The sequence below is a fragment of the Pteropus alecto genome, unplaced genomic scaffold (genome assembly GCF_000325575.1).
Source record: "Pteropus alecto unplaced genomic scaffold, ASM32557v1 scaffold190, whole genome shotgun sequence".
Taxonomy (NCBI): Eukaryota; Metazoa; Chordata; class Mammalia; order Chiroptera; family Pteropodidae; genus Pteropus; species Pteropus alecto.
Genome location: NW_006430462.1, coordinates 5,031,054 through 5,052,091, shown reverse-complemented (window position 1 = coordinate 5,052,091; position 21,038 = coordinate 5,031,054). Strand labels below are relative to the sequence as shown.

General features: G+C 37.8%; 1 protein-coding gene across 2 annotated transcripts; it reads right to left on the bottom strand.

Annotated features, from left to right (window-relative positions):
• Positions 1-2,255: 2,255 nt before the first annotated feature.
• DRG1 (developmentally regulated GTP binding protein 1) lies at positions 2,256-20,051 on the bottom strand. 2 transcript variants are annotated; one of them, XM_006904936.3, is made up of 9 exons: positions 19,875-20,051; positions 18,878-19,001; positions 17,899-18,074; positions 11,856-11,925; positions 9,696-9,865; positions 7,658-7,788; positions 6,320-6,487; positions 5,923-6,045; positions 2,256-3,072 (listed from the first exon to the last, which is right to left on the bottom strand). In XM_006904936.3, the coding sequence occupies exons 1-9, from the start codon at positions 19,914-19,916 to the stop codon at positions 2,973-2,975; spliced, it is 1,104 nt and encodes a 367-aa protein (XP_006904998.1). In that variant the 5' UTR covers positions 19,917-20,051; the 3' UTR covers positions 2,256-2,972. The 2 variants fall into 2 exon arrangements, with proteins under 2 accessions (XP_006904998.1, XP_015446769.1); XM_015591283.2 differs by lacking the exon at positions 6,320-6,487 and having other exon boundaries at positions 19,875-20,034.
• Positions 20,052-21,038: the final 987 nt, after the last annotated feature.

Genomic DNA, 21,038 nt, shown 5'->3' with positions numbered 1-21,038 from the left:
AGGAAGTTAATGAACTCTTCCAGGAGCTAAGACCCTGATACAGGGTAAGGATGGGAGGAAGTGATGTTGCAGCTAAAAAGAGATGTCTTACATGGAGCAACTTTAGGAAGTTGGGAGGCATGAGACAAGTTTAGAAGCAATCAGGGCTGGAAAGGTATGCAAAATAAAGGTTAAGAGAAGCTAAGGATGTAGAAGGCCTAAAAGTAAAACAGCAGAGGGCCACAAAGGACCTCATGCAAGACCTTTTAAGGACAAGGGTCAGGTAGGAAAGAACAGTACCTCCTAAAGGAAGCAGTTGAGCAGTCAATACTTGGGAAAGTCAGTGATAATCAAGAAGGGGGGCAGGCAGATGGAGAGCACAAACACCTTTTAGAAGACAGTTATTGTCTTATAAACCAGGGTCTATTAAGATGAAAGGGAAGTCAGATTCACTGGCCTTATGTAAATAAAAGAGACAAGAACAAACACAAGCGAAGCACAAAGATAACTTATAGGAATAAACTCTGATTCTTAAATAATTCTATTCTCTTTACCAACAACTGACCAAGAATGAGCATGTGACCCAATTTAGGCCATGAGACACAAGGACGAAATGGCTGGGCAGCTTCTGGGAAACAGCTTGCCAAAAAGCTTAAGATTCAGCCCTCCTTTTAATTATCCTCTGGATGCTGATGTAAAGCCTGGGACTGCAGCGGACATTCTGTGACTGTGAGGGGAGCCAGTTGCCCAGCAAAGCCAATGAACTGCAGTAGACAAAGAGTAGCTTGATGGGAAGAATTTGGATCCTCAATGACATAACACCTGCCATGAACCCCACTGAGCTCTAGATGACTTCCATGAGAGTAAGTTTCCTTCCATTTCAGCTTGTTAATTTGTTAAAATACAGCTAACACCATTCTAACTAATGGCACAAGACAATGAGTCTGCTTAGCTGTGCTGAATAAAAAAAATCAGGAAAGAATATTTAACAGCACAGGAAATTCAAGCCATGCTGTGACAGCTAAACCACTATACTCTTGGAGTTCATGAAAAGAAAGCCTTTAGCTACCCTCCTTGGTGGCCCTACCCCAGACAGACAGCATTCCTGACAAAGCTATACCCCTCTCCCAGAACTCCCAAGTCTGAGCCCAAAAGGGAAAGGTAAGGTAATGCTCTCAAGCACCAGGAAGCCACCAATAAGGTGAGGGGAAGGTACTGAATAATGAAAGCAAGGCCAAATCAAAGCATATCCCGAGGCCTTGGATGAACTGGATTTCAGCAATCTTCTCTTAGTGCTAAATTCTTGCTCAATGAAAGTGAATTTGGGCATGAAGATTCCTCCCAAAATTATATATATGCTCTGGCTATAGAACAAACCTTGCTAGAAATCCTACAGCTCAGAAAGCCAATATTTCTCTGAAGAGTTAGACTCTAGATTATGGCCTTTATTATGAATAAACTGGTAATAGTAAGATCTATATCCTGCAAAGTGACTAGGATACCTGGCCTGAGGGGCTTATCTCCTAGATCTTGGGACAGTGCTAAGCCTAAGCTCCAGGAAGACTATCAGAGGGAAACAACTAAGGTAAGAGTAATAAGTACTGGAAAAGTCTGAGTATGTGGATAATCCCACATCCCCATTCCTCACAAACTGCTATCTTTAGTTTGCTTCATCTATAATCAAACTATCATCCTGCAAATCTGTTTCCCTTCCTGATTTTCAGGGACTACCCTTCTCTATCATCCCTGTAATCCATACTGAAGTAATCTTTGACTTCTCTTACACTAAAGAGCAAGTCTGTCAGTCACCAAGGTTAAATTTCTCCTCTGTACCTAATGCCCACACCTTCCCTCTGCCCATATTCTCACTAGCCCAGTCTATCACACACAAACTTTTGCCAATTTCCTATTATCAGGCAATCCCTGCAAATTTCCTTATTCCTAGCCCAGAAACCTCTAATTAAGGCTTTAGTACCTTCTCGAGTAGTCCTGACCCCAGCCCTCTTTCTAACCTAACCTCCCACTATTACATATACACATATGTGTACACACAAACCTGCTCTGATCACACTAGTTCTGCCTCCATGCCTTCACCCATGTTCTATGGCTGAGGCCAGGATTGCTATGGGGGTTCAAGCAGAAAGGCTGGGATACAAGCTTTTAGTGGCCCACCTGGCAGCCTGGTTCAGCTCAACATTCAGCCCAACAATGGCATACAACTGTGTTCTAACTAGGACAGAGAGGGAGGCCAGGTAAAGGAAACGGACCAATGTCAATAAGAGTCAACATTTACCAAGTATTTATTGCCAGATACTATGCTAAGCATTTTACAAGTACCATCTCCCTTACTAACAACCTTCACTCTAGAAGGTAAGTGCTATTACTGTCTCCACGTTACATGAGGAAACTGAGGCTTTACAGAGGTTGAGTAATTTGTGCAACATTCCAAAGCTATTAGAGGTGGACCTGCAATTCAAACAACAAAGTACCTGGTCAGAATACTTAACTGCCATACTACACCATCTCCCAAATGAGTTAGCCATGTAAGGAATAATCAGTTAACTTACATCAAGTCCTCTCCACTTAAAAGGACTAAAGGCCACGTCCAGTTGGAAGGGTTTCCCATGAGTAAACATCAAATAAAGATGTTGCACTCACGTTTTTATCCATTTCACATTCAAAATCAAGCTCCCAGGTACCCCTTCTGCAGCTGCCTCACTGTACGTACCCATCCTCATTTAGTCCATCCCAAAACAAATTCTGACAATGACACATGAACTGCACATAGCCAGCTGGCCTACCAGGTCCTTTATGGTTCAACATACAAAGTGACACCAAGTTAAGACAATTAAAGTTCCAGTTTGGGTGCCTCCATCTCCCTCCCCTGAATCCTGATCCAGTGGTTGCCAAAGCCAGAAGGAGCTTGGTGTAGGGTGCTTGGTCATGGGGAAAGCTGCAGTGGTTGGCCCAGCAGATGGGGAAAGGGGAAGGTTTCACTTCTTCACAATCTGAATGACATCCTCATCCTCCAACGTATGGTCTTTACCCACTTTTTGAGGATTGTGTTTCACAGAGAGACCCCAGACCAGAGCACTGTATGGAAGGGAAAAAAGAACAATCAGTATAAATAATCACCTAGTTTCTTCCCTATCTGCCTGGGTACCACCCTTCTGCTCCAGTTTAGCATTCCAACTCTGAAGAGCCACAGGCCTGCAATAGTCAATGTCTCCTGTCTCCAGTCAAGAAACACACTCAAAGCTTTGAGCCAAGAGGCTTTAGCTTCCCCAGTAGTGTGGCATACTGGAGCCTTCACATACAAAGTAGCAAACAAACACTTTTGGAGTTGTGTAGTTCCTCTTGTTCCAGAGCCAGTGTATGAAAGTCAAAGGGAAAAAACACAAATTAAAAGTGTGACAACGCTAGCTTAAAACTAAAAGGAGAAAGCTTGGGTTTGTTATAGACAATTACCCTGAAATAATTCAGATTGGAAATTGATTCTTACAAATACAGTGTCAGTTATAGATTGTTAAAGAATACAAGTTTTTATTGGGTCAACTGAAACCCAGTGGGTACGCCCTCCTCAACAATGCTAGGAAAATTCTCCTTATCAAGAAACTATAATTGGTATGTCCTCCTAATTTCTTAGAATATATAAAGGTGATTTTTATACGTGGGCCTCCAATACTAAAAATAGACGGTACTAGTGATGGAAACTGGTGAACAAGACACTAAGACCTGCCTCACAGAGCCTGAGAACTATGTACCAAGTGGTAGAAAATAGTGACCATATTGTTATTACATTGTCTTTTTTTTAAAATCTATATTCCAAAAACAAATCACTAAATAAGATTTCACTTTTTAAAAAACACAAATAACAGGAATAGATATAACAGTATTAATAAAACAAATATATATAAAAATTTAAAACACACAAGATAAATGTGAAGTGACCATTTTACTATCTTAAGGAAAAGTAGTTTTTATCAGTCAAACTTACTGGCTGCACTAAAGTGTAAGTGCCTCTTATTTCGTTGATGGCAATGTAAACAGGTTCAGCCATTTTGGAAAACAATATAGCAAAACATCGAAAGCCATATAATCATTAATCCTACCTCTAAATTAAAGAAAAAGGGAAAGATCTGTGAGTGAAGACTAGAAAATTATGTAAAGTAGCAAAAGATAGGAAAAACATAGTTAAAAATTATATGAATCTTGTTACATGGAAAACGCATATAGTAAATGATCAAAGGATATGCTATGCATGTGGTCAAGGACATAAAAGGAATGAACAGGGACAAATGTTATAATTAGAAGGCCTAATGCTGAATTTTTCTATTGAAATAGTTAAAATGCAATAATTTACAAAACAAAACAAGAAAACAGTGACGAAGTAAAATTCTATTTACTTTGATATGTCTCTTCTCCAAAATATTTTCCTTCCCTCTCATTTAATTCCCTGATTAATTTATAGTTCTAGGCACTTTGCACAGTGTTCTGCTACCGTGGAAGGCAGGAGCTTATACAGAAATCTATGAAGTTTACAAAAAGAAAATGTCTAACTTTTTCCAAGACTCCACTGATTCAAGCCTGTGCCAAAATATAATGGTTTGAGGATAGTAAAAATCATCACCTACATGTGAAATATAGTTACTTTAAATAAAAGGAATGTAAAGCTTAAAGAAGAATTTCACTCTTCAGTATTCTTAGGATGAGAAACAAGTATTTTAAAATATCACTATTTCGATGCTTCCCTGATTTTCTACAATTATTTTCTATTTTCTTGTTTTTAAAACAAGTTTTTAAATTTCAGCCTGTAAAGATGAAAAAAGCTATTCATAAATATTATAATCCAGTTTAAATATTTCCCACAGGGTCATAGATTGCAATTCTGAACTACCTTATATATGTACTAGAATTAAGTAAGGAGATTATAGATAATGACAGCCAGGTTTCTCACTGTTGGAGAAAAAAGTTAAAAAAGAGAGAAAGGAGAAGGCTCAAATGAACCAAAAAAAATCAAACAACCAATACCAACTTAACCAAGTGATCAAAGCAAATATCACCATCAATAAGACACATCAACATCATGAATCCCGATATGATGTACTGAGGACACATCACTTTGTGGTATTCTTACCAAAAATGCATCTTACTTCAATCATGAGCGAACACTGGACAAACACAAAGTGAAGGACATTGTACAAAATAACTGATCAATACTCTTCAAAAGACTAAGGAAATATTACTGAGACACTGCAACACTGGAAGACTAAGGAGAAGTAACAACTAAATGCTATATAGATTCCTGAAACACAAAAAGGACATCAGTAGAAAAGGTATTAAAATTCAAGTAATATACCAATGCTAGTTTCTGTTCTTGGTAACTATACTATGGTTATGGGAGCTGATATTAGAAATGAGGGAAGGGTGAGGGATATAAGGAAACTCTTTGGACTATATATTGCAACTTTTCTGTAAATATAAAATCAGTTCAAAATATGTTAAAAATAACATGAATAAATACTTTGATGCTCATTATTAGCGGGCTACCATTGCTTGTAGAGCCCGTCAGCAGTGAAAAGTATGAGATTAGAAAGGGTTTACCCATGCTTACAGTTTAGAGAGGGACTCAATACCCAGTGGAGGCCAATATGATGCTGGCAGGAAGAACTAACATCTATGTTTGCCAAGAGGAAGGTGAACTAATGAGAGAAAGTCAGAGCCCTTTGTACTGTCAGTCTTCCTGACCAGAAGAGGCTTCTAGAGCTCTTCCTGACTCAACTTTGCATAGTTTTAAGAAAACATGGTATAGAGTTCTAACCAAACAAGCATTTCAGCAGCCTTCCTGATGCCTGATATCTTTATTGCTATCCTAAGAATTTCTAGTTAGTGGAATCAGTAGCTCACAGAGAAAAGAAGGTACCACATGCCCATGATACTTACTATTTAAATTCTTTAATAAGATTTTTGTGAATCTTCATGCAGAAATCCTCTACTGTGGTCCTAGAGTAAGGCAGCACCACTGGAGATGTGTAATCTGGCAACTGGCCTTTGGGTTTGGTGTAACTAGAACAGAGAGGGAACAGAGGTTGCCTACTTCTTGGAATGTTTCATGTGTTGAATGCAAATCAACCCTCTATCACCCCTGAGAAGATCAGACCTGGATAACCTCCAACTCAATTGAGGAAAAAGTGCCCTCAATATAGTATAGCAGACGACAGGAATTAATTTATTTATATCTCCAAAAAGACAAATTATGTTAATGAGCTGAAGAGGATATCATTTTAGGACAGTCTGGTTTAATTCCTACAGCAATATTACCCTTCCCACTAAAACTTACATCCTCACTAGTTTCAGATAGTCCCAGATCTTTTCCAACAGGTCATCAAAATTCCAGCGGTGATGGGCAGAGATAGGTACACAGTGAGGTACCTTATAGATGATATCCAATTCCTCAATGGAGATCTGATCAATCTTATTTAATACATAGATACAGGGGATATAAACTCTACAGAAGTATAAGAAAAACAGGACATTAGCCTGGAGCTGTTGACAAGACTGTCAGTTTGATTATCAGCACCCCCTCACCCAGAACCCCAAATCAAAGACTCTCTAAAAGGATCATAAGAAGCAGATAAACCTCCTCGCCCCTCCAAAAAAAAAGCTTTCTATCAAGATAAAGTAGAATATCCAAGAGGTAAACTATGGGTGGAGAAGTAACAAAATCCAAGCCTTAGTCCTACCATGCAGCTAACTACTGAGAGGATGTGCTACAGTGAAAAGAACACAAGCTTTGGAGTCATGCAAACTGAATTTACTCCCAGCTCTGTCACTTTCTAGATATGTGCCCCTGGGCAAGTCTCAAAGTCGATTTCCTACAAAGTTGTTTTAAAAAAATTTTAAGAATATAAGTATATTTCTAATAATATATTTCACAATAATTTTTAAAGAATAAAAAAAATTTAAACACAATATCTAGCAATGTCACAATCCCAATGTCCAATCAATATGGCAGCTAAGTTTACTAATAATTAGGCAGGCCACAAATTCTCAGGCTTCAATTGTCTAACTTATAAAATACCTAATTCAAAGGATTACCTTTATTTGCTTTCAGATGAGGATCAAATAAATTCATCCAATAAATATGAATAAATGAACAGGAAAGCAACTAGAAAATATATCCAAATGCCAGGAATAATTTTAACAATGGTTTCAATTATTATTCAATTTCAAATATTAATAATAGTAATGTTTTATGGAATAGGGTTTCAGCTATGTGTGTGTGTACCCTTAGGTTAGAGAGAATAGACACACAGCCTGGCCTGCTTTGAGTTCTGTAGAATAGTCTATAGGATTTCTCAGATGAATTAACTCAGGGAGAAGACTAAGAACCTAGTCTCTTCAACCATAATATGACATGAAGATTAGGGGACAGCTTGGTTCACAGTAAGTAACTGAAATAGGGAATGTGACCATCATAATCTTAAATGCAAAAAAGGATGTTAGAAATCAAGATCAACCCTTCATTTTACAGCTAAAGAAACCAAGACCCACAATTATTTGTGACAGCAACACAACTAGAGTTAGAATCAATGTCTGCCATCACGATCTAATGTTGTTTCCATTAAGAGGCTTCAAATTCAATCTCAGGCACTAGAACTGCACACTCAGTCCATACCTGTTTCCTTCCACAACATCAATGAGGTCATCTGCTGTGGCATCACTCCGCAGCGTCACATCAGCATTATGAATTTTGTATTCAGCCAGAATGCTCTTTACAGTTTCAGCATCCAGCTCACTCTGAGGGCACTGAATGGGCATAGATGACAATGACTGGTCAGAGAGCAAAAAAATCTCCCAAGAGTATCTACTGAAATATCTGACTAAGGTGTGAACTCATTTCTAAAGACTATTATCCTGGATGAGAGTAACTGACTTATAGCAGGAGATACTTGAAAACTAAAAATCTTTCCAAACTCTAAGGAAGATGTTATGGGCTCAGTTGTGTCCCACCCTACCCCATCCCCACCCAAATTCATATGTCAAGTCCTAACCCCAGTATCTTATGTGACTGGAGATAGGGTCTTAAAGAGGTAACTTGAGTTAAAACGAGATCATATGGGTCGGCCCTAATCCAATGTGACTAGTGTCCTTATAAAAAAAGAATAGGAAAAAGACAAACAAAGCAAAGACCATGTGAAGACACAGAGAGAAGATAGCCATCTGTAAGCCAAGAAGAGGCTCAGAAGAAAACAATCCTCCTCACACCTGGATCTCAGATATCCAGCCTCCACCATTAAGATAAATTTCTGTTGTTTAAGCCGCTCAGTCTATGGTACTTTATTATGGCAGCCTTAGCAAACCAATACTGAAAGAATATTGAATGCTCAAATTCAAACTTTATGACAGGGTAATAAAGAGAAGGACCTTTTGGGCAGGACAGCTTAAACCTATGCCAGTCAGACTGTCTGGACCTCTAGAATGTTAAATGTTGTAGGAAATTCTCAGTGCTCAATTATATGACTTAGAAACAGTATTTGATAGAACTGATCACTTCTCCAATCTGAAATACTTTCTTTACTTGGCTTTCAAGATTCCAAACTCTTCTGGTTTTCCTCTCCGGAGAAGTCTTATCTACTGAGTATTCCCATCTCCTAACCTCTAATCATTAAGGGGGTGGGGAGTAGGGTGGGACGGGACACAAGGCTTAATCCTTTTATATTTATACTTATTTCCTAGTGATTGCACCTCAACTCATGGCTTTAAAGTTAATAACCACCTTCATATCAGATAACTCCTCATATGTCTATTTGACAATAACACATGGATGTGTAATTCGCATCTCAAAATACACATCTTGATTTTCCTTCCCTTCCAAACCTATTCTACATAAAGTCCTACCATTTTAGTAATGAGAGTGCATTTTTCTACCGCAGGACAAAAAAACTGTCATCTTTCTCTCACAATCCACATCCAATCCAGCTGTAATTCCTACCAGCTACTTTCAAAATCTTTCCACAATCGACTACTTCTCATCTCCTGCACTATTACAATCCTAGCCTAAGAAGCTATCACTTCTTGACTGGATTATTCCAATAACCTCTTAAATGTTTTCTCTGCTTCTGCTCGTAATTCATTTGTCTGTTTTCAACAACAGCCAGATAGATTCAATTATTCTAAATCAAATCAAGTTTACTCCATAGACTGGAACCCAACCAGCAGTTACTTTCCCTAGTTTACTTTTGTCCTTTGATTTATTATCATCTAATACACTATATTTACTCAATTTTGTTTGCTACTTGCTCCCATTAGGATATAAAGGCAAAGATTTTTGTCTTTTACTCCTTCTTCCATCCACTCCCCAGAGCCTAAAACAATACTTGGCCCCTGGTAGGCGCTCTACTAATCTGTGTTGAATGAATGGAAATATGATATTGGCAGCCATCTACTTCATGCAAGCATAAGATTGGTCTATACAACCACACCACCCCAAACAGATAACCCAAAAGAGAAAATGAAATGAAGTTGCAAAGGTAAGTCTGAGACTGACTCTTATCCTACTCTTGATTCTTGTCAGTCATTACAAGGTCATTGTTGTTACCTGGATAGTGTTAGAAGAAGTCAGGTAATTTCCAAATGTCACTGTCCCTGTACCTCAATCCACTCCCCACCCCAGTCTCTTCAGCAGCCTGCCCCGTATCACCTTCTCCACTTACCGTGGCCGTGAGATTAATGCCTCCCTTATCCTTCTTCTTAAAGCCAATGTTGGGGGGTTTGCTGTTCAAGCGAATGCCAAAGCCTTCCAGTTCATTTTCAATTATCTTCTTATGTCCCAAGGGTTTTAGGACATCCAGAACAATCAGGATCAAGTTACATGTTCGGGCCACTAGAGAATTAAAAAAAGAAAATTATACTCAAGCAAGAAAGACCTAACTAATCCAAATACTCAAAGTGGGGGTGGAGACTGGAGTTCCTGCACTTAAGAGACAAAGGATTTTTTTGTGAAGACATAGACAAACATGAATTTCTTAAGATTAACAAAGATTTATTCCGGAAGTCAATTTATAATGACTTTTTTTCTACTAATATATCTAGAAGGTGTCAACTTCTAGATACATTAGTAGAAAAACAAGTCGGAATGAAGACACAAACCAGGTAATAATCTAAATTCCTGAAAGAGTTTAGAAAGATTTAAAACAGTAAGAACTCTAAAAGAATAAGAGTATCTGGTTATCATATTATAGTCAACTTTATTGAAGTATAATTTACAAAAAATAAATTGTGCTCAAGTTAGGTATATGATTTGATGACAAATATAGATACCTGTGTAACCGCTACTGCAATCAAGATACAGAACATTTCCATCATCTCCAAAAGTTCCCTTGTGTCCCTGTCCAATCAATCTTCCCCATGATTCTCAGTCAACCACTGCTCTGCTTTATGTCACCACAGGTTAGTTTGCATTTTTCGGAAATTCATATAAACAGACTCAAATAAAATGTATGCTTGGCTCTTTTAATTTAGCGTGTTTTTGATATTCGCCCATGAATAACTTGTAACCTATAATTCTATAGAATAGCTAAATTAATAATTCAACATAAGGGTAAAATAAAAATACTTTCAAACATAGGAAAAAATAAATATTTACCTATCATTTACCCTTTCTTGGGAAGTTACTAAAAAATGTGCTTCAGCAAAAGATAACAATAAGCCCAAAAAAGTAAAACACTGACCCTAGGAAATAGGGGATCCCACACATCTCAGGATGACAGCTATGAAAAAAGTCTAAAGCTGCATTGCCCAATAAGACTCCGCTAGCAACCTGTGGTTATTTAAATTAAAATTAAATTAAATTTAAAACTCAGTTCCTCGACTGCACTATGTACATTTAAAGTGCACAATAACCACACATGCCTAGCACAGATTCAGAACATTTCCATTACTGGACAGTGCTGGTCTAGAAAGCAACCAATCCAAATTGAACCACAAAGAGAAAAGGCAGTGTCAGGGTTGAGGCGGGGAAGAATGAAATCAATAAGATTATTTTTAGAACTGTATTTTATTTAAGTATCTAGAAAAATGCCACCTGATAGGGATTTGATCTATTGAAAATAGATCACTAAAAATATATTTGAAAAGTATTAGCAAACACAGAAAAGTATACAAAATAATAGCCAATTATTAACTACTTGAAAAACAAATTTCAAAAGCAGATTTTAAGAGAAAAACTAAGTCATAATATATTACTTATCTCAGCATTGAACAAACAGCATAGTCATTACATACTCATATAAACTATGAGTTAACTAAAAATTGTGATATAACTTCTTTGAAACAATGGGAAAAGAGGTATGAATTATAACAGAGCTAATTCTCTACTATAATAAACCAATAGATATCTAAAATTAATTATGAAATAGCAACATAAGCATAATTTTTAAAAATATGAAGATAAGTAGAAGAACGAACAGTTGAAGAGTTGACAGTATAGTTGCCAATGAGGAGTGACTGTGAAGGTGAGGTGGAATGGCAGAATGTTGCAATTCATCATTAGCCTTTTATAAGATTTTACCTTAAATAAAAAGAAAAGAATGAAAGACATGGGTGAGAGTCAGGAAACCTGAGTTCTAGTTCTAAATCTGCTATGAACAGTGTGACACTTCTTCCTTAGTGTCTCTCCTCAAATGGGGATCTGGACTATTCCTCTTCAAGTTCTAACATTCTACTCTGGTAAAAAGTCAGGTATAACTATGCCCTTCACTGTGGTATCAACACCAAGCCCAAGGTCCCCATCTAAAGGAACAATACCTGGTAAAGGAACAATACCTGGGATATCAATACCTGATATCCCAGAATGGTAGCCCTAAACCACTTACCTGCAATGACTTGGCGGCCTCTACCTTTCCCATCCTTGGCACCCTCAATGATACCTGGGAGATCCAGGAGCTACAAAATTAAGGACAGAGAGAAGGAGAGAAAATGAAAAATCAGTTATAAATCTGAGCAGATCGAACAGGATTTATTTCTCAACTATCCAAAATTTAAGAGATACAAATCTAATCTTCTTTATGAGTATATTACTTTAAGCATCTTCTAAATGCCAGCTACAGGTTTTTTATATACTTTATCTAGTTTAAAATGCCTAACAACCCTGTGAGATAAGGGTATTAGCTGAGGTTCACAGAGGTTAAGTGAATTGCCCAAAGTTACCGTCCTAAGATTATAATCCACATTTTGGGGGCCAAATCCATTATTCTACATTAATATCTTTTAATATCTCCCATTTTTCAGAAGATTGAGCTTCCACACAAATTCCTTACTATAGATAATAGCTAGATCTTGATATTCGAATGTGATACATACCTAGACCTCTGCAAATTTCTCAATTCACAAAAATTTCTGCAGCCATTCTTAACCAGGAAAGCACATAAGAATCACCTGTAAAACCATTAAAAGTACAGACATCTAAGCCCTATCACTGCAGATTCTAATTTGGAAGGGCCAAAGTAAGGTTTAGATACTGATCAGTTATTTCAAAAGGTTCCATGGCTGACTCCTAGTATGTGTCCCCAACTAAAATTACTGCTCAAATGCTCCGGAAAGCAGTAAAGTAAAACTTCACAGAATTCACCATGTATGTACCTAATGATGTGAACATCAAAACCAATTCCACAGCACACATGATTCAAATTCACATCGCAGAAATTTACAAACTATTAGTTTTAAGCATTTAAGAATCTGTTAAAAACTGTTAAGACAGCACATGTAAACTCTGAAAATACCAAGAGTCTACTGTACGGCTAACACTGAATTATCCCCATGATTGGACTGGAAACAGAGTTGCATTTAATCAAAATATCATTTAAAACTAACCTTTGCTATAAGCATATCTGACATTATAGAAATATACTTCATATTAAATAAACCACAATGAAAAAGAACCAATTCAGGAGATGCGTAGACAGTTCAATTGTTCCACTGAAGAACTACTCAAAAGCTCCTCTCTATTCTAATAAATAACATTGCCTTCTCTAAGATTTATACAACATACTGGACAAAGTGAGCTACCTTTTCTTCTTCTCTTTCAAAAAAGATAATTTATATTCAATACACCTGCCTTAACTTGGAAACTTTAGTTACACTGATTTTAAAAGATCCCATGGTGAATAATGAGCACACCATATTTTGATTTCTAAAGACCAATAAAAGGAACTAGTGCTCTTTCAGAAGTAGTTGATTGCAGGGCTGGAGCAGGGAAATATAAGATTAGCCTAGAACATTGTATAGTGTCTGAAAATAAGTACTCAGAAAAAGACGGGGGTTTATATAAAGAACATAGAAGCCAATATGAAGGAGTTCCTAATGGTCAAAGCAGAAACAATCTGAGTAATAAAATAACGGTAGTACTATTATAACCCATAAAATAAAACACATTCATGAGCGCACAATGATACAAATTATTGGATAAATACATAAATGGGGAAGAAGAAACAGCTAGTAGGAAAGAGAAAAACAGAGACTCACCATTAGGCAAGAAACACAGTAATAACTGTTGCAGATAAGATTCAGAGACGGATGCTAAAATTAGTGGACAAGTTTGAGAAACAGGCTTTGCCTCTTCTCAAAGTATCTCCCCCAAGATATTTATTAGCCACAAAAATATAATACCTTTTCAGTAAAGAAACCCTGCAGACACCACCTTAACCAAATGACAGAGGTAAACATCACTAATAAAGACATACTGACATCGTGAATCCCAAGATGCACTGAGAAGGACGCAACATCATTTCTGTGGTATTCTTGCCAAAAATATATCTCAGTCTAATCATGAGAAAACAGCAAACAAAACCCGAACTGAAAAATGTTCTACAAAATAACTGATCAATACTCTTTAAAAGCATAAAGGTCACTTCTGGGTATTTACTCAAAGAAAACCAAAACATAATTTGTAAAGCAGTAAAGTTTTACTAAGTAAAAGTAAAAAGTAAAATTTGTACAAAAATAATTTGTAAAGATCTATGCACCCCTATGTTCATGGCAACAAAATTTACAATAGCCAAGATTGAGAAGCAACCTAAATGCTCATCAACAGACAATTGGATAAAGAAGTTATGGTTCATATATAAACGGAATATTACTTAGCCATTATGAAATGAAAATGAAATCCTACCATTTGCAATGTCTGGACCTAGAGGTTATTATGCTGAGTGAAATAAGTCAGACAAAGAAAGATAAATACCAAATGATTTCACTTATATGTGGAATCTAAGGAACGAAAAGAACAAATGAATCAAAAAGACTCACAAATATAAAGAACAATCTGGTAACTGCCAGAGGGGAGGGGAGTTGGGTGGCTGGGAGAATGAGCTGAAGGGTTAAATAAGTACAAATTAGTAGCTGACAGACGTCACGGGGATGGGGAGCAAGGCATAAGGAATGCAGTTAGCATTAATGTGATGGCTAGGTGGAGAGCAAGAGGAGAGAAAGAGAAATTAGGGGGATTGTTTTATAAACTATATAAATGTCTAACCAATATACTATATACTTAAAACTAATATTTAAAAGTAAACAAATAAATAAAAGTATAAAAGTCATAAAGGAGAAACAACTAAATGCAACATGCAATAATCCCAGATAGAATATTGGAAAAAAGACATCGGTGAGAATATTGGTAAAAATTCTAGTAAGTTCTATAGTTTAGTGCCTATTATTGAACCAGTGTTAATCCATCCCTGATCATTATTCTATGGCTATATAAAATGTTAACATTAGGGGCAGCAGGGTAAGTGACATAAGAAAATCTCAAAATAATTATGCTGAATGAGAGAAGTCAGCCCCCAAAAAGTACATTTATATATACACATATGGCATTACTTATGTAAAACTCTTAACATGTAAACTAATCAATCTACAGAACTAGGTAAGTGATTGATTGCTTAGAGATGAAAGGGACAAGAAAGGACAGGAGGGAAGGAGCATAAGGAAACATTTGGGGATGATATGTTCATGATCTTGATCATGGCAATGTATTCACCAGTGTATAGATATGTCAAAACTTATCACACTGTATATTGTATATGAATTATACCCTAAAGATGTTTGAAAAAACAAACAAAAAGTTCATCATCAGTTCCTAGAAATTAAGTCTAGAGTCTATTTCTTCCACTCTCCCAAAGACTCTGTAATCTCCTTCTACCATTTAGTAAACCCTTTTCTGCTATTCAAATAAAAAAAAAAAAAGTATTCCACCAGCAAAAGGCTTTACTGCATATTGAGCCTGATGTTATCAAGAACTCAAAAGGAAATGTCCATCTGGATAATCTGAAACAACTAGATCTGGAAGATGACTATAATGTCATATAAAGACCATTTCAAAGAGATTATTTATACTGAGAGAAAAGAGCAAGGACTTTCTAACCATGTCAGCTGAACACACAGGGGACATTTATTGAGCTCCCTACAAAAGTAAAAGCAAGTTAAATTTAGCTTTTTCAAGAGGGAAATATTTTTAAAGTTATACTGAACTACTTAAATGTGGCATCTTATTAATTTTATTCAATAAAAATAGCACATGCTTTACATACCTGAATTTCATATTATAACCAAGAAATAAGAAAAAATATTTCTTTAAATCATGGAACTGTAAAATTTTAAGAATTGGATATTAACCTACTTCAAACTCAAATGCCTTTAAAGGTTAAAGCAGATAATTTAAAAATGCAAGTCAATTATACATAGGACAATAGGAGTGCTAGGGACCCTAGAAAGGTGAAACATAAGCCCCATAATTTTTAAAACACTGTACAATCCACTCTGCAAGTCAATTTCAGCCTATGTGATACAACAGATTTTGTTTGTAATATTACTGTTAAGTGGTAGTTCAGCCACTACTTGAATACCTCCAGACACCAAAATTAATTACCTCAAAAGGTCCCATTCCATTTTTAGGCCCCTTTATTAATAAAAATATCTTCCTTGCAAACAAAACAAAAACAAAACAAAACAAAAATCTCCCCCATTATAATTCTTATTAAGCGGTTCTAACTTTGTACTGCTCCACAACCAAATCACAGATAATGAGTCTTCTGCCACAAAACAGCCATTTAAAAAACATTTTAGGGCGGTCATCTTAAATCAGTTAAAGCATACCTACTAGTATGCTTACATGACTTGGTTTCTGAAGAAAGTCAGAAGGGGAGGAAAAACAGAGGCAAAGGATACAGGCGGAAAAGAAAGCACCATACACAAAAGGAAAATAAAAAAAAAATTTAAAAGGAGTGGGTGAAATGAATTAAGGTTTTGTGGGAAAGACAAGGAAAGAAAGGATTTAAGTAGCTATTTATTCTGAAATATTCAGAAGCCCTGAAAGAAGTGTCACCAGCATCCTATAAGTAAAGAGGTTATTCTCTGAGCTACCAAAGCTGTGACTATCTACAAGACTCTGAAAACATGGAATCAAGCAGTGGTCCAAATATGCCCAAGCATCCTCATTCTTATTATACACATTTGCATATGGAGTCCCAGAGAGGTACATGTCCCAGCACACTCTCTGCATGGGCATCTAACCAACAGGAAAAAAACCCCATTGAAAATACCACTACCAGGACACTGGTACCACCCTACTTCAGATTCTAGAATAAAGAAGTATGAATGCACCTCACAATTCACTGTGTAGCTCAGCAAAAAGGAATACACCAATAGTTTCCAAATGAGGTGCTCAGGTACTCTGGTGCACCAGAGAATTTGGGGGTGCCATGGGATATTCAAGAGAAACAGCAATTTTTGGTATCTGTCAGGCACTGAGGGAAATACTAGCTCCAGACAGCTCCCAATTTCAACATTAAATCCTAATAGATTGCTTTTAATTATATCAGATCCAAATCTTTAAGAAGTCAGATTTTTTTCAGCAATTGCTATAGTAAAAAGCACCACACCAAAAAAAATCAGTGTGGAAAACAAAACAAATATGGCACTATCCAATCTAATTCCAGGGTCTGAGAAGTTACGTGGTACCTGAGACTGCACATACCCCATTAGTAAATAATTGGTTGTGAGGACCTAAGAACTTAAGCTTTCTGAACCTATTTAACAGAACCATTAGATATTCTTTTGATCTGGGGCACCATAGAAAATTATTGGACAAGAAAAGGTCATGAAATAATTGCTGAAAGACTTAAAGGTGCTGTGAACCAAAAAAGTCTGGGAACCTTTAGCCTAGATTCAAATATGGAATTCAGAATCTTGCCTTCTTAACAGTGCAGCCAACAAGATATGTTCCATTATCTTTAACATATACCACTTTCACAGACAAGGGGGCTCCTCATTTGAGAGCCCTAAATCTATCATCTTTCTCAGGACACCAATTTCATTAGGCTTACAGATAAGAAGTATCTTCTAAAAGGGATCTGATCATATTATTTATTAAAACGTTTCTAATGGTTCCTAGCCCTGTACAAGATAAAATTCAACTTTCTTAGCAAGCACACAAGGCCCTTCATAATTCAGCCCCAAACTACATTTCCAGATTCAGTTACTAACACTCTCTGTCCCACACCTACACTCACACCACAGTAAGCTGTTCACCATTACAGCACCCTGAAATTGTCCTTTACCTTCTCTGGCTGGTGAAATTCTATTTGAACTTCAAATGCACTGTCACTTTCTACATGAAGCTTTTCTGGTCTTACCAGACCTTCTCCAATTCCCAATCCTCAGATGAAAAAGCAGTCCTATCTTTCTCTGTGTTTTCACAGACGCTATCCCACTGTATTACTTTCTTTACTGTTCTATAGCCCCTGCTAGACAGTGAGGGCCTGGTATCAAAGATCAGGTTTGGCATAAGAGAGCTCCCAGTAAGTGCTTTTTAAATGAATTAAAGAATGGATTTCCTCCCTTCCTTGGCCCACAGGCCTGACTCACCTGAATCTTGGCACCTTTGTATCTGATGACACCAGGCACAGTGGTCAGAGTAGTGAATTCATAGGCTGCAACCTCAGAATATACCCCTGCCAGGTTACTGAGCAGTGTTGACTTCCCCACAGATGGAAAACCCACAAACCCAATTCGGGCATCACCTGTCTTGGCCACATCAAAACCTAAAACATCAATAAATATAAAGAGGAAGAAAGTTATCTCTGGGAGTTGAGATTCATGTAAGTCCTTTCACATTCTGTCTGCCTATCTCTCAAGGATCTATTTCTCCAATTTTTTACAGTTTACCTCTACAACAGAATGTAAGCACACAAAATTCCTCTTATAACAATTCACAATGTTTAATGGAATTTTTGATATAAAAACTTTATTCCTCTGCCACTTAAACTGTTACATACTTTTCTAAGTACCAATAGTATTTAAGACTCAAATATCATATATAATAATTGGTCTAAAAATGGATTTCTTTTTTGTCTTACACACCCAAAGTGACTGGGTTTTCTTTTTTTTTTTCTTTTCTTTTTTTTTTTTTTTTACAATGGTTGCATACAGGTTCAAAGACAAATTTGTGGCCCTTCTCTAGTAAGTATACAGATCTTATGACATTACTTTTGGTTCTAATCTTCTCTCTCTTGGCTTCAACTTACTCTTCCTACTTTCCTACCTTCCCTTTGCATCAATTTCCTTATTTTTTATATGTTGACTGTATATATTTACATATTTCTGTAAGCCAATGTAAATCTATATAGATCAGTACAATATATACATATATAAAATTCTAGTTCACTTAGACAATATTCATTTGCCTTTGAAACCAGCAAAATAAAATAAAATAAACACAATTCAAGAGTTTAGGCTTAGAAAATACAAATCTACTTTGATAGAAATTTTAAAATTATTTTTAAACCACATGCCTATATTTTGACAGAAATTACACCAAAAAAAAATGTTGAAGAAAAACACAAACCTTCTCCTGGTCCACCACCACCACCACCTTTTGGAGTAATGAGTTCTCTGCGAAGCTTAGCAAGGCGAGCCTTAAGCAGCCCAAGGTGGTGGGCAGTGGCCTTGTTCTTTTGAGTCCGAGCCATCTATAAGGGAAGAATCACAGCCATAAATCAAAGCAGTTCATAGGTGGTAAAATATCCAGAATGAATGTTCTCCCAGCACTCGAGAGAATGATGTTTTTTTCTAGGTCCCTCTAATGTCAGTATACCCATTTTAGTCTCTCTCTCACACACACACACACACACACACACACACACACACAAAGTAAATATCCATTCTCTCCATCACCCAGCCCATTCCCCTAATTACAGAGCACACTGAGGCCCATAGAGAAAAGATATGACCAAGGTCACTACAATTAGCGTCCACAGATTAGAATAAAACACATTTGTTGATTCCTTTTCTACTACTTGTACCTGGTATGCCCCATCTGACACAGGGTGACCACTTTAAAGAGCTCTGAGAGCTTCGGGCAATAATCACACAAGAATCCAGATGGAATAAACAGCTACCACAGACGTCAATTTACTTTCAGATCCTATTCCCCAGAGCAATAGGGTGAGAAAAGGAGTCATCAAAATAGAGATTGCAGAAGGTGGGGGTTTCAAGGGAAGATAATGAAAGATACTTAAGTACGTGAACAGTCAGCATAGAGTATAACAGGATTCGGTGTTGCTCACACGAAAAGGAAGACTGAGAACAACAATGTTCGGACAGGAGCTGAACACTGAAGAGGGTACCGACCAAGGTCCAGGGTTGTAGAATGTGGGCCCGGAAGAAGGGGTTTAGGGAACGCGGGCCCGGGTTGAGGGGAGTTGAAATACGCGGGCCTCGCCTGAGGAAAGTCGGAGAACGCGGACCCGGTCCTGACGCGGATGAAGGGAGTTTAGGCAGGACCGACACCGCGGAAGAAGACACGCTTAGACAAAGAGTGAAACGCCAGTTGCGCCCATTACCTCGGCTTCGATCTCCGCAATCTTGGCTAAGGTGCTGCTCATGGTGGCGAAACGCCGAGGACGCTGCGGCCTCCACACTTACTAGTCTCCCTTCACACACCGGACAGCTAACCTGCCACAGCCACCAAGCGCTACTTCAGTGCGCAAGCGCGGTACTTCCTATTTCTCGCGAGAGTTCAGCGCGAGGGTCACCGCGAGATGTACAGCGTGGAGCAATCACCTCCCCCTCAACCAACCCCGCCCCGTCCCGCGAGCCAACGCGGTGTCATAGAGCCCGCGGGAGCAGGGGCCAGAGAGGCCTCTCCGGTCCATACATTCCCCGAGCGCGCCGAGGGTCGCGCGCCGCTCGGCCCCGCCCGGCCGCATTTCCCCTGGTCTGACCTGTGCCCAGGGCCTGGCGCGTGGTTTGCAATGAACGATTCCTCACTACAGCACTCCCAGACCCGCAACCCTCAGACTCTGGGCATTGGTGAAGAGCGCACTCGCGCTCTCCAACCCTCTTTCTCGCCAGCTCCTTATGGGTTCCGCAGCGGACTCCTCAGCTTCCTGGGTTGATGAAGAGACCGATCTTTCCGCTTGTCTCGCCCTCTTGGAAAAAGAAAATGCCCCTTTCCCATCACTCAAAATTATTTTTAGGTGTCTGTTTTTATTTACCACCAAGCCCGAGTAGAATGCGTGGCACATGGTGAGCCAACAATAAATACATCATTAAATGGATAATTACCAGAGAACCAGTACTTGCAAATTTGAAATAACGTCCATCAGTAGGGAAACAAATACTGGTCCCTCTATGCTGTAAAGTACTATTTTAGCCATTAAAATGTAGATCTTTGTGGTCCAGCACATACTGCTAAAAAAAAAAAAAAATTGTGATCCCATTTGTTATTTTTTAAATTAGATGTTTATATAGGTGTACACGTATGAAAATGCATTGTTTAAAAGTCTGAATAAAAGGATACAATCTCAAGCTCAACAGTGGGATGGGCTGTGAAGAAAGGAAAAGGCCTTATCACTTGTTTTTCCACATATTTGTGTCGTTGGAATTTTTTAAAAGCTGAATGTATTCATGTAATAATTGTGTAACAATAAAATTAAAAATTTCAAAAATACTCCTCTTCCCCAAGTGTCTTGTGATGAGGACAACCAGGAGCTGTGTGCTGGTTT